The sequence below is a fragment of the Rana temporaria genome, chromosome 3, assembly GCF_905171775.1.
Source record: "Rana temporaria chromosome 3, aRanTem1.1, whole genome shotgun sequence".
NCBI classification, from domain to species: Eukaryota; Metazoa; Chordata; class Amphibia; order Anura; family Ranidae; genus Rana; species Rana temporaria.
In genome coordinates, this window is record NC_053491.1 from 423,986,701 (window position 1) to 424,001,553 (window position 14,853).

Below are 14,853 nucleotides of genomic sequence, written 5' to 3' on the forward strand. Positions count from 1 at the left end.
AACGTCACTTCCGCCCATGCTTCTTAAAGTGACATTTTCTTGTAATTTTTTCAAATGACAATTATTTTTTATTTTTTTTTGCATTTTAGTCTAAATATGGGATCTGAGGTCTTTTTGACCCCAGATCTCATATTTAAGAGGACCTGTCATGCTTTTTTCTATTACAAGGGATGTTTACATTTCTTGTAATAGGAATAAAATACGTGAGTGGCGCCCACATATGAAAACAGTGTTCAGGTATCACCGGGATCGTTAGAGCGAGAGCAACAATTCTAGCCCTAGACCTCCTCTGTAACTCAAAAGATGCAACCTATAGAATTTTTTAAACATCGCCTATGGAGATTTTTAAGCTTAAAAGTTTCACCCCATTCCACGAGCAGGCACAATTTTGAAGCGTGACATGTTGGGTATCATTTTACTTGGCGTAACATTATCTTTCACAATTGGGCCAACTTTACTGTTGTCTTATTTTTTAATGGAAAAAAAAAAAAATTCCAAAAAAAAGTATGATGACACACATTTCCCAGGAGCATTAGAGGGAGATGATGTCAGAATCCTAGGTGATTCCAAAGGCAGATTTAGTGGGACCGCATAGCAACAGGCATTTCCAGATGAGTAAAAACATTTTTTTTTTTTATTTATTTTTTTTAGGTCAAATGAGCACAATAATGACAATTTTTTGGGGGGATGGAAACTCCACTTTAAGTGGTTAATGTGTTCAAGATGTCAGATTTCATACAGACTAATCACTGCCAATCCATTCACCTTTGATTTTTTCCTTTAGTAAGTATCAAGTTTCAGTTTCTATTTCTCAGAATGGAAACTCAACACAACCCGTAGACATATTGTTTAACTTGTAACTGAGTGAGGCGTAGCTAAGGATGAGTACTTAATGCGTGAAAGCAAGTGAAGGACAGAACAAGTCTGCTACGTCGCAAACATGAACAGACAAGACTCTTAGGCCCCGTACTCACGACCAAACATGTCTGCTGAAACTGGTCCGCAGACCAGTTTCAGCAGACATGTTTGGCCGTGTGTTGGCCCGAGCGGACCATTTTGGGACGGATCGGACAGGTTTCCAGCGGACAACTGTTTCCCGGACTTGTTTTAAAACAGTCCGCTGGAAACCTGTCCGCCCGGACATGTACGGTCGTCTGTACAGACCTACCGTACATGTCCTGCCGCCCGCATCCCTCGCATGCGTCGAATGACTTCGACGCATGCGTGGAAGCATATTTAAGGCGGCCCGCCCACGTCGCCGCGTCATTGTCGCGGCGACACCGCGTCATCGACGCGGCGACACCGCGGACACGCCCCGCGTAATGTTTACGCGCGGGCTTCTGTTCGATGGTGTGTATAGCCATCGAACAGAAGTCCCCGGGCAGTCCCCGGCCAGACATGTCCGATGGAAACGGTCTGCAGACCGTTTTCATCGGACATGTCCTGCCGTGAGTACAAGGCCTTACAGGTAAGAAAGTATTGTTTTCTAATGCATTTACCATCAAGATTATTCATATGGTACCCTTTTGTGTTGGATCAGCTCTCGCTGAGCCCTGCGTTTCCTCTGGCACCCCCATACTTTCTGGGTCACCGCCACTTTTAACGTTTACTTCTGCCATCCAGTGTTTGTTTTCATAACTGGTACTTTTTTTGAATGCATCAGCTCTCGCTGAGCTTTGTGGTTCCTCTGGCACCCCCACACTGTGTAGATCACCGCTGCGTCCTCCATGCCGGTCTGCGCATGCGTGCAGCACAACGATGACGCCGCCTGTCCCCTCTGCCCTCTTCCAAAATGGCGCCGGGCGAGCGAGAATGCGTCATTTGCGCTGCGACGGCGGTGGCGAATTTTAAAGCTCAGTTCTACACTGGTGTGCTGGAAGCTGCCGTTTTGCTGCTCTGCTTAGCCAGAGTGAAGATTCATAAGGTTTGTACACTGATGTCCCAGCCCAGCTGGCCCAACCGTTTTTTACAGCAAAAAAAAAAAAAAAAAAAACAGGGAGGAAAATTTATATTTATAATAAAGGGAAAATATATATATAAATAAATAAATAATTCATTACATAAAAAAATAAAAACTTTCTAAATAAGTAAATGAATAGATAAAAATTCATGGGGGGGGGGGACATATTTTTACGTCTCGCCTTTCCTCTCCTTTCCCTATCTTTCAGGCTGTTTCTCTTCTATCTCTTCATGGAGGCCACTGCCCTCGCAGACCACCATCAGCAAACTAGATATAGAGGCCATCCAGTAGGTGGTAAGTAGAGAGGTGACAAAAAAGAGAGCCTGACCACCAACGCTACTTTTTTGGTAGCCCCATCGGGTCACGAGACGCAAGTTCGCGGCACAGACGGAGATCAAGCCATGCTTCCAGCAGAAGGTCACGCAGAAGTCGCTCAGGGTCACCCTCTCGCTACCATCGCTCATAACATAGCCGCTCGCATCACAGCCGCTCTCGTCATAGTCGGTCTCACCGTAGACAATCACCTTCATCCCACCATGAACTGAGCTATTATACCCGCCCCACGACAAACGCTTGCTGAGTATGCGGGGCTTCAGCCTTGCCAGGTAAATTGGATTACCGCTGTTGCTTCAACGAAGCAACCTAAGAGATGGAATCAAATGCCAGAGTGGCTACACCGGCCGTTACGCCGAGGCCTCAGAGACCCTCTCGGGGAATGAGGGACGCCAGCCGGCGTCCGGCTTCCTCTTCTGTTTAGTCGCAACGCGCCTACGGCCGATTCATCTTTAATGCGTCTAGCTAGACACGTTACCCTGCCGATTGAGGATGTAGTTACCTTCCGGGACGTACTCGATCATAAAATCGATCTAGAGCTGAAGGAAGCTTACTCCACAGCAAGAGGTGCTTGTAGGCCGGATATCACCACGGCTGCAGTAGCTAAAGCCATCACTGCAAGGGCGGCTAACGTTGAGAACTTCAGCAAGGGCAGTGCTAGCTTCAGTTATGGCAAGAGGAGCCTTATGGCTGAAACCCAGATAGCGGATGCGGCATCAAGATCGAACTGGTGCAAAATTCCATATGACGACTCAAATTTATTTTGGCGCAAAGCTGGGCTCAGCCATCTCCAAGTTACCGGGGGAAGATCCGGGCTGATTCCCTCCGATAGGAGACCGAAGCCCCAGAGGGGCCCCGTTTACAGGCGTAATCTCCCTGACAAGTACAGGGATGTTAGATCCTACCGTCCTGGCAGAAAACTCAAGAGGGACCGGAAGAATACTCGACCCTCCTTCACGAGGGTACAGAAAGCTAAGGCCATCACAACTGGGGAACAGCAGAAGTCCCTTTGATTGTTCGCCCGCCCACCTAATTCAGGTGGGCACCAGGCTCAAGAGATTCGCTCAAATATGGGCAAGTCATATAATAGATCCATGGACACTGTCCATTACCAAGACCGGTCACAAACAGAAATTCAGGGGCACATTGCCGGAGAACACATTCCAGCCTCCCAGAGTACCATCTTCCCCAGACAAAAGAAGGTTACTTCTACAATATGTAACAAAACTGTCACAAAAGGGGGCAATAATAGAAGTACCTCCGCACCAAAAGGGATTTTTTTGCATTTCGGCACTGCGTCGCTTTAGCTGACAATTGCGTGGTCGTGTGACACTGTACCCAAACAAAATTGATGTCCTTTATCTCCCACAAATAGAGCTTTTTGGTGGTATTTGATCATCTCTGCGGTTTTTATTTTTTGCGCTAATAAAAAAAAGGCAGTCAGTCTTTTTTACTTTGTGCTATAATAAATATCCCCCAAAAATATATTAAAAAAAAACAATGAATTTCTTCCACAGTTTAGGCCAAATCTATATTCTTCTACATATTTTTGGTAAAAAAAATCGCAATAAGCGTATATTTATTGGTTTGCGCAAAAGTTATAGCGTTTACAAAATAGGGGATACAATTATGAATTTTTTTTTATTATTATTTTTTTTACTAATAATGGTGGCTATCTTTCTATCGGGACTGCGACATCGGACACTTTTGACACTATTTTGGGACCATTGTCATTTATATAAATTTTATAAAAATAAAAAATAAATCGATTTCAATAAAAAAAATTTGATTTAAATCCCCCAAATGTTTTTGTATTTTTAAATCATTGATTTTTATCCACCCTGGTACCTAGTCTATTATACTTTACCTTCTGTTAGGCGTGTGTATTTATGCACCTGCTTTATATGTGAATACACTTTCAGGAATTCACTGAACCTGAGAAAGTAAACTTATAGACAAAAGTTATTATTCTATCCTTTTTTCTTTAACCTACAAAGAAAACAAACAATACAGCATTCTTATGTGTACATTGGTAAATGGTCACTGACATTTCCACTTTGATCTAGTGAAACTAAAATGCCATAGAACTCTGAAACATAACTTATATCTGGTACAGTGGAACCTCGGATTGCGAGCATAATCCGTTCCAGGAGAATGCTCGTAATCCAAGGTACTCGCATATCAAAGCAAGTTTCCCCATTGTAGTCATTGGAAACGAAAATAATTAGTTCTGCATGGACTTCAATGGCATGCAATACCGCATCGACTGCACCTCAGGCCAAACGCGGTACTGCACACCGCTTTGGCCTGAATCCTGCTCGTTTCGCGAGACAACACTCGCTAACTGCATTAGAATATTAAAAAATACAGTGTTTTTATTGCAAAACGCTCGTTAACCGCATTACTCGCAAGCCGAGGTTCCACTGTATTTCATCCCGTATTACTATTCCAGTTTGGTTCACAATAGGCAGGTTTCTCCATCCATCTTTCCAAGTTAAGGATTCCATAAATGTTCTTTAAAAGGTTTGGAATTCTTTCACAAACTCATCTTGTTACAGTTTCAGTCACCAATTGGATTGCATGGGTGTTCACACCTATGCGATCCAATTCATGTCCGAACTGTCAGTTCACAGTGCGATAGGCGAGCTGAAATGGGGGTGTCGTTAACTTTGTATGACACTCCCCAGCAGTTTGCATATGGCAGTGTAAACTGCTGTGTGAGTCAGGTGCGATGCAAGAACCCGCAGTGGATTCGCAGGGTTCTTGCATCGCACCAGTGTGAACTAGCCAACCGGCGCGATACGAGAACCCTGCGAATCCACTGCGGGTTCCCACATTGCACCCGACTTGCACGGCAGTTCACACTGCCATATGCGAACTGCTGGGGAGTGTCATACAATGTTAACAACACCCCCAGTTCAGCTTGCATATTGCACTGCGAACTGACAGTTCAGGCATGAATCGGATCGCATAAGGCCTTTTACACACGAGAGGATTTCCGCTGGAAACGGTCCGCCGGACCGTTTCCAGCGGATAAATCCTCTGGCGGATTTTGATCTGATGGCTGTACACACCATCAGATCAAAATCCCCGCGGAATACATCCGCGGTGACGTGGCCGCGCCGTCGCGACCCTGGAAGGTAAATACTTCCACGCATGCGTCGAATCATTACGACGCATGCGAGGGATGGGATCAGACGGACTTATCCGGTGAGTCTGTACAGACGACCGGATAAGTCCGGCGGACAGGATTCCAGCGGATAGATTTCTTAGCATGCTAAGAAATTTTTATCCGCTGAAAATCCGTTGGCTGGATTTTTATCCGCCTGAAAATGTCCGCTAGGCCGTACACATGATCCCAGCGGATCGATCCGGTCGTGTGTACGGGGCCTAAGTGTGAACACACATGCGATCCTATTCTGGTGCGGACCAAAAAAAAGGGTCCTGTGCGTGCAGTGCGGTGCGAATCACATGCGATCTCGCACAGCGCACCAGTGTGAACCGGCCCTTGGGCTGAGAATATTCAATGGCTAAGATCTGATTATCAACCTTTTCTGGCTGCATACGCGATATAGGAGCACTTTCAAAAGAGCTCCCACCTTTCAGTGAGTTGTTTAAACTAGCGCATACCTTAGAAGGGTGTTGCATCTAGAAATACTCAAACCGGTTGCACTGCAATCTATGGTATGTGTAGATTGCACACGCTGCCCTGGGCTGGAAGAAGCAGACAATTGTTCACATTTATAGCTAGATTCAGAAAGCTTTACGCCGGCGTATCAGTAGATACGCCGACGTAACTCTGAATCTACACCGTCCTAAATTTAAGCATATTCTGGAAACCAGATACGCTTAAATTAGGCTAAGATACGAGCGGCGTAAGTCTCCTACGCCGTCGTATCTTAGGGTGCAATATTTACGCTGGTCGCTAGGTGGCGCTTCCGTTGAGTTTGGCGTAGAATATGTAAATGACTAGATACGCCGATTCACGAACGTACGCTTGCCCGTCGCAGTAAAGATACGCCGTTTCCGTAAGAGGTACGCCGGCGTAAAGATAAAGCTGCCCCTAGGTGTCCTAGTCAATGTTAAGTATGGCCCTCGTTCCCCCATCGAAATTTGAAATGTTTACGTCGTTTGCGTAAGTCGTCCATGAATGGGGCTGGACGTAATTTACATTCACGTCAAAACCAATACGTCCTTGCGGCGTACTTTGGAGCAATGCACACTGGGATATGTACACGGACGGCGCATGCGCCGTTCGTAAACAACGTCAATCACGTTGGGTCACCACCCATTTACATAAAACACGCCCCCCTCATCCTCATTTGAATTAGGCGCGCTTACGCCGGCCCCATTTACGCTACGCCACCGTAACTTAGGAGGCAAGTGCTTTGTGAATACAGCACTTGCCTCTCTGACTTACGGCGGCGTAGCGTAAATACCCATGTGAAGGTGACGTGGCCAGGTGACGTGGCAAGTGGACAATCCACAACTTGTGGCAGGTGATGTGGCCAGGTGACGTGGCAAGTGAACAATCCACAACTTGTGGCAGGTGACATGGCAGGTGACGTGGCCAAATGACGTGGCCAGTGGACAATCCACAACTTGTGGCAGGTGAAGTGACATTTTCTTGTTGTAATTTTTTCAAATGACAATAATTTTTTATTTTTTTTTGCATTTTAGTCTAAATATGGGATCTGAGGTCTTTTTGTTCCCAGATCTCATATTTAAGAGGACCTGTCATGCTTTTTTCTATTACAAGGGATGTTTACATTTCTTGTAATAAGAATAAAAGTGACCCATTTTTTTTTTGTGTAAAAATTTATATAATTAATAAGAAAACCCCAATTGTACTGTGATGGGGACACCTGATGTAAAGGGGCCCTGTGATGGGGGACACCTGATGTAAAGGGGTGCTGTGATGGGGGCACCTGATATAAAGGGGCGCTGTGATGGGGAAAAATGGGGACTTGAGATTCGGACCTTGGCCCAAAGAAAATTTTAGTGACCGGACCTCCTTGAATTTTAATTCAAGACACCTGGTTTAGGGCTTGCCGGCCCACTTTTATTTAAAAACCTAAACAAAGTCCTTAAATCAGAGTTTCCCATGCAGGGGTCTTCACTATCATATATCAAATGCACATATTCGCCAGCACACTATTGAGTGTCAAATAGTGTCCAAATCTTTATTAAAGAATGATCAATAAAATGAAAAATGAATGAAAAAATATGAAAATATGGTCCAAAGAGCACACAAAAAAATAGTACATTGTTTAGTAAATATGTGTTATTCAAATAATCCTTACCTCATTTTTTATGTTTAATACATATATAGGCCAAGCAGAACCAAAACCCATCATATCTGTGACCTGTGTACTGAAGAACTGAAGGATTATTTCTATAACCCATATAATAACTTCTGCAAACATGTGCTTTGCCAATGTTGCATCACAAAGTACCAAGCCATCTTGGGAAACAAATGCCCAACATGCTACTTCAACAAGGTAGGTGCCATAGTGGATGGACAAGATAAATATGAAACTTGATTTACTATGTACATTATCCTATTTACTTTTGTTGTAAAAGAGTGTGGGGCTTTAAAGTGTTTGTTACCCCAATATTTCATGCTCATGTTGTACCATGTACTTGTGCACTTTCTGTGAAATAACTGGTGATCCTGCTACTTTCCCTGCTTTTCTATTTCAAACTGACCACACTAGTTATGAGAGCACCTCTTTCCCGACACTGTCAGTTTTCTAAAGTTATAAGCTGGGGAACAGTTAAAAAGTATTTATAATAGTATATATATAGATATACAGTACAGACCAAAAGTTTGGACACACCTTCTCAATCAAAGAGTTTTCTTTATTTTCATGACTATGAAAATTGTAGATTCACACTGAAGGCATCAAAACTATGAATTAACACATGTGGAATTATACATAACAAAAAAGTGTGAAACAACTGAAAATATATTTCATATTCTAGGTTCTTCCACCTTTTGCAGCAGACACATCTCTAGAACTGGTAAGAGGAGACTGTGTGAATCAGGCCTTCATGGTAGAATATCTGCTAGGAAACCACTGCTAAAGAAAGGCAACAAGCAGAAGAGACTTGTTTGGGCTAAAGAACACAAGGAATGGACATTAGACCAGTGGAAATCTGTGATTTGGTCTGATGAGTCCAAACTTGAGATCTTTGGTTCCAACCCCCGTGTCTTTGTGCGACGCAGAAAAGGTGAACGGATGGACTCTACATGCCTGGTTCCCACCGTGAAGCATGGAGGAGGAGGTGTGATGGTGTGGGGGTGCTTTGCTGGTGACACTGTTGGGGATTTATTCAAAATTGAAGGCATACTGAACCAGCATGGCTACCACAGCATCTTGCAGCGGCATGCTATTCCATCCGGTTTGCGTTTAGTTGGACCATCATTTATTTTTCAACAGGACAATGACCCCAAACACACCTCCAGGCTTTGTAAGGGCTATTTGACCAAGAAGGAGAGTGATGGGGTGCTGCGCCAGGTGACTACCTCTTGAAGCTCATCAAGAGAATGCCAAGAGTGTGCCAAGCAGTAATCAAAGCAAAAGGTGGCTACTTTGAAGAACCTAAAATATGAAATATATTTTATTTATTTTTATATTTAGTTTTGATGCCTTCAGTGTGAATCTACAATTTTCATAGTCATGAAAATAAAGAAAACTCTTTGAATGAGAAGGTGTGTCTAAACTTTTGGTCTGTACTATATATATATATATATATATATATATATATATATATATATATATATATATATATATATATACATACATACATACACAGTATCTCACAAAAGTGAGTACACCTCCAACATTTATGTAAATATTTTATTATATCTTTTCATGTGACAACAGTGAAGAAATGACACTTTGCTACAATGTAAAGTAGTGAGTGTACATCTTGTATAACAGTGTAAATTTGCTGTCCCCTCAAAATAATTTAACACACAGCCATTAATGCCACTGGCAACAAAAGTGAGTACACCCCTAAGTGAAAATGTCCAAATTGGGCCCAAAGTATCAAAATTTGTGTGACCACCATTATTTTTCAGCACTGCCTTAATCCTCTTGGGCATGGAGTTCACCAGAGCTTCACAGGTTGCCGCTGGAGTCCTCTTCCACTCCTCCATGATGACATCACAGAGTTGGTGGATGTTAGAGACCTTGCACTCCTCCACCTTCCATTTGAGAATGCCCCACAGATGCTCAATGTGGTTTAAGTCTGGAGACATGATTGGCCAGTCCATCACCTTTACCCTCAGCTTCTTTAGCAAGGCAGTGGTCGTTATGGAGGTGTGTTTTGGGTCAGTATCATGTTGGAATATCGCCCTGCAGCCCAGTCTCCGAAGGGAGGGGATCATGCTCTGCTTCAGTATGTCACAGTACATGTTGGCATTCATGGTTCCCTCAATGAACTGTAGCTCCCCAGTGCTGGTAGCACTCATGCAGTCCCAGACCATGACACTCCCACCACCATGCTTGACTGTAGGCAAGACACACTTGTCTTTGTACTCCTCACCTGGTTGCCGCCACACACGCTTGACACCATCTGAACCAAATAAGTTTATCTTGGTCTCATCAGACCACGGGACATGGTTCCAGTAATCCATGTCCTTAGTCTGCATACGAATTTGATGCAGTGTGATTCGTATGGTCTGTGCACTGACAGGCTGACCCCCCACCTCTTCAACCTCTGCAGCAATGCTGGCAGCACTCATAAGTCTATTTCCCAAAGACAACCTCTGGATATGACGCTGGGCACGTGCACTCAACTTCTTTGGTCGACCATGGCGAGTCATGTTCTGAGTGGAACCTGTCCTGTTAAACCCCTGTATGGTCTTGGCCATCGTGCTGCAGCTCAGTTTCAGGGTCTTGGCAATCTTCTTATAGCCTAGGCCATGGGTGCTCAACCTGTGGCTCTCCAGCTGTTTCAGAACTACAATTCCCATGAGGCATTGCAAGCTACTGACTGTTACAAGCATGACTCCCAAAGGCAGAGGCATGATGGGACTTGAAGTTCTGCAACAGCTGGAGAGCCACAGGTTGAGCACCCATGGCCTAGGCCATCTTTATGTAGAGCCACAATTCTACTTTTTTTCAGATCCTCAGAAAGTTCTTTACCATGAGGTGACATATTGAACTTCCAGTGACCAGTATGAGAGAGTGACAGCGATAACACCAAATTTAACACACCTGCTCCCTATTCACACCTGAGACCTTGAAACAAAAACGAGTCACATGACACAGGAGAGGGAAAAATGGGTAATTGGGCCCAATTTGGACATTTTCACTTAGGGGTGTACTCACTTTTGTTCCCTGTAGTTTAGACATTAATGGCTGCGTGTTGAGTTATTTTGAGGGTACAGCAAATTTACACTGTTATACAAGCTGTACACTCACTACTTTACATTGTAGCAAAGTATAATTTCTTCAGTGTTCTCACATGAAAAGATATAATAAAATATTTACAAAAATATGAAGGGTGTACTTACTTTTGTGAGATACTGTATACAGGCATACCCCACTTTTAAGTACACAATGGGACCAGAGCATGTATGTAAAATGAAAATGTACTTAAAGTGAAGCAATACTTTGTTTCACTTCTAAATGCATGCACTGCATTGAAATAGTCATTTACAAGCATAACTGATATGAATAATGCATTGATAGCTAAAATAAACACAATATTAAAAGAAAAATTGTAAGCTTACCCCATCTCATTGTTGTCGCAAGGCCAGAGCAGCTGAGGGAATTTATTGTAGTAGGACGGGTGAAGGGATACAGGTATCTTCTTTTTCACTAGTCAAATCTTCAAAGGCGAGACGCTTTCTTGCTGGCGTATTGGGTGTACTACAAGAAGAAATCAGAGTAAGAACAGGACTTGATGGTGATATCAGAGCTGGAAATTAACTTTCAGGTATGCAGGTATCTTCTGTTTCACAAGCCAAGTCTTAAAAAACAAGGCACATTCTTGCTGGAGAATTGGGTGTACTACAAGTAGCAATAAGAGCAGGACGTGGTGGTGATGTCAGAGCTGGAAATGGACTGTCAGTTGATGATGATCTGGGATCCAAATGACTGTCTGTCAATGTTGATGATCTGCGTGCTGATGAACTTTTAGAAAAGTAAGTTTCTATTGAGGTTTGAAGTGTAGCTCTCTTTTTCTCTTTATGCAGATTGCAATTCTGGGCTGGCTGGTGAGCAACTCTGGGCTGGTGGGCAATGCTGGTCTGGCTGGCGGGCACCTCTGGGCAATGCTGGGCTGGCTGGCACCTCTGGGCCTTGGTGCTGGCTGGTGGGCACCTCTGGACCTTGGTGCTGGCTGACGGGCACCTCTGGGCTTGCAAGCAATGCACAGCACGTACACGATAGGTACCTGTAACAATGAAAAGAACAAATACTGTACAGTACTGTAGAAGTTTTTTTTAGAGGGTCAGGGGCTGTAGTGAGGGGTTTTGGGGATGTAGTGGGGGTCAGGGGATGAAGTGGGGAGGGTCAGGGCCTGTAGGGGGCTATACTCCACTTACGTTTATGCAGACTGCAATTCTGCGCTAGTTGGCGAGCAACACTGGGCTGGCGGGCAATGCTAGGCTGGCTGGCACGCACCTCTGGGCAATGCTGGGGTGGCTGGCGGGCACCTCTGGGCCTCAGGGGTGGCTGGCGGGCACCTCTGGGCCTTGGTGCTGGCTGGCGACCACCTCTGGGTTGGCAGGCACAATAGATACCTGTAACAATGAAAAGAACAGAGGGGGGTCAGGGGCTGTATTGTGGGGTCCATTGCCTGTAGTGGGGGGTCCAGGGCCTGTAGTGGGGTGTTCAGGGCCGGTAGTGGGGGGATCAGGGCCAATAGAGGGGGGCTATACAGTACTGTACAGTTCTTACGTTTTTGAAGACTGTGGCTGGTGAGCAACTCTGGGCCTCTGGGCTGGCGGCACCTCTGGCACCTCTGGGCCGACAGGCAATGCTGAGCTGGCTGGCGGGTACCTCTCGGCCGACGGGCCATGCTGGGCTGGCTTGCTGGCAACTCTGGGCTGGCTCGCAGGAACTTTGCCTCTTCAGGTCATACTGCAGCTGCGGGGCACGGGAATGTCCAGAATGTCCGTACTTGCGAGGCACTTTACGTACACTCGCAGGCATGTCCGTACTCGCAAGTGTACGTAAAGCGAGTGTCCGCAAAACGGGGTATGCCTGTATACACACAGTGAGGAAAAAAAGTATTTGATCCCTGTTTTAAATGCAACACAGTCCCCTGCTGATTTTGTAAGTTTTCCCACTGACAAAGAAATGATCAGTCTATAATTTTAATGGTAGGTTTATTTTAATAGTAAGAGACAGAATAACAAAAATATCCAGAAAAACGCATTTCACCAAAGTTATAAATTGATTTGCATTTTAAACAGTAAAATAAGTATTTGACCCCTTCGCAAAACATGACTTAGTACTTGGTGGCAAAACCCTTGCTGTCAATCACAGAGGTCAGACGTTTCTTGTAGTTGGCCACCAGGTTTGCACACATCTCAGGAGGGATTTTGTCCTACTCATCTTTGCAGATCCTCTCCAAGTCATTAAAGGAGTTGTAAATGAAATTCAATCTATGCATTAAGTTGAAAAAACATCTGGTGAAGAAAACAAAGAATATAAATTCCAAATAATCTTTAGCTCATCAGTGTCTCCTCTCTCTTACATTAGAGTCCACAGACGAGAACCCTTACACCAGAGTCACCATCAAAGTCCCCCTTACATTGAAGTCCCCTCATACATTAGAGTCTCCATCAGAATCTCCCCTTACATCAGAGTCCCCATCAGAGTCTCCCCTTACATCGGAGTCCCCATCAGAGTCTCCCCTTACATCAGTGTCCCCCTTGCATCTGTATGCCCATAAAAGTTCCCTCGTGCATCAGGGGCCCTGTAACGGAACGTCCCACACTCCGATTGAGTGCTTCCTATCAGTCTGGATATAGATATCAGATATTTCAGCTGCCCTCAACACACAACGAGATGAGACTTGTTGTGTGCCAAACATGGAGTGTTTAATAGAACCAAGAATACAGCCTTATATACAGTTAGAGGAGGTAACCAGAACATAAATTAACATGAGCTAATTAACTAATCATTTACCCAGACGAGGTATGAGATATGACCTTTCAAGGTAGACATCCCGGCTCCTCTCACCTGCTATACAATACGCATTATCATAAATGTAAACACAGGACACCTCCACAATAGCAGGATCAATTAGCATCTAACAGTATGTGTCCCAACATGATGAATGAATCACTCTTACAATTAACCCGTTGAGTTCAGAATCAACAACCTGTAAATGGTTCTTACACATATCCTGGAATATATTGTGGATAATAATTAAATAATCCCATCTCAGGTAGTCCAAGATATCATTTCTTAGGCCTAGTACACACGAGAGGATTTATCCGCGGATACGGTCCACCGATGGAGTGTACTCACCATCGGATCGAAATCCGCGCCGAAATCCCCTCGCGATGACGTGTCGCGCCGTCGCCGCGATGATGACGCGGCAACGTGCGCGACGCTGTCATAAAAGGAAATCCACGCATGCGTCGAATCATTACGACGCATGCGGGGGATCCCTTCGGACGGATCGATCTGGTGAGTCTGTACAGACCACCGGATCGATCCGCGGGAGCCAATTCAAGCGGATAGATTTGTAGACATGTCTACAAATTTTTATCTGCTGGAATTGGGAAATTTCCGCGGATAAATATCCGCAGGAATGTACACACCATAGAATCTATCCGCTGAAACCGATCCGCTGAGATTTTTCAGCGGATGGATTCTATTGTTTGTACGTGGCCTAAGTCATCCTATGCCCCTATTGGACATAGTTTGATTTTAGACATAAGATGGTTCGGGGATGTTCCGGATGAGTCTTTCACATTTCTCCCCCATCAAAAGTCGACTAACAAGGTCCCAGACCTCCACATGGTCTGGACATGCGTTAGTCGGACAAAGTCCCAAAGTGGTGGATGATAGCAGGATCCTCTCTATCTCTCTATAGTAAAGGAAAACCCATTCAAAACATCCAGACAAGTTAAGGACACTCTGCAGGAGGTGGGTGTATCATTGTCAAAGCCTACAATCAAGAGATCAAATACAGAGGGTTCGCCACAAGGTGCACACTATTCACAAGCCTGAGGAATAAAAAAGCCAGATTAGACTTTTCCAAAAAACATCTAAAAAAGCCAGACCAGTTCTGAAAAAGCATTCTTTGGACGGATGAAACTAAGAATAATCTGTACCAGAATGACGGGAAGAAAAAAGTGTGGAGGAGGCTTGGAACAGCTCATGATCCAAAGCACACAATGTCATCTGTAAAACATAGTGGAGGCAGTGTGATGGCATGGGCATGCATGGCTTCCAGTGGCACTGGGTCATTGGTGTTTATTGATGATGTGACAGAAGACAGAAGCAGCCGGATGACATCTGGAGTGTTTAGAGATATACTGTCAGCCCAGATTCTGCCAAATGCAACAAAGTTGATTGGACAGC

General features: G+C 44.6%; 1 protein-coding gene across 2 annotated transcripts in view; it reads left to right on the forward strand.

The window, feature by feature from the left end:
• Positions 1-818: 818 nt before the first annotated feature.
• The window catches only part of LOC120933167 (RING finger protein 112-like), a 105,252-nt gene continuing 91,217 nt past the window's right edge, over positions 819-14,853 (forward strand). Inside the window, exons 1-2 of one of the 2 annotated variants that reach the window (XM_040346214.1) lie at positions 819-958; positions 7,621-7,794. In XM_040346214.1, coding sequence (XP_040202148.1) covers positions 941-958; positions 7,621-7,794 — 192 coding nt within the window. In that variant the 5' untranslated portion in view covers positions 819-940. The remainder of the gene's footprint in view (positions 959-7,620; positions 7,795-14,853) is intronic. The other variant, XM_040346213.1, reaches the window with a different exon arrangement.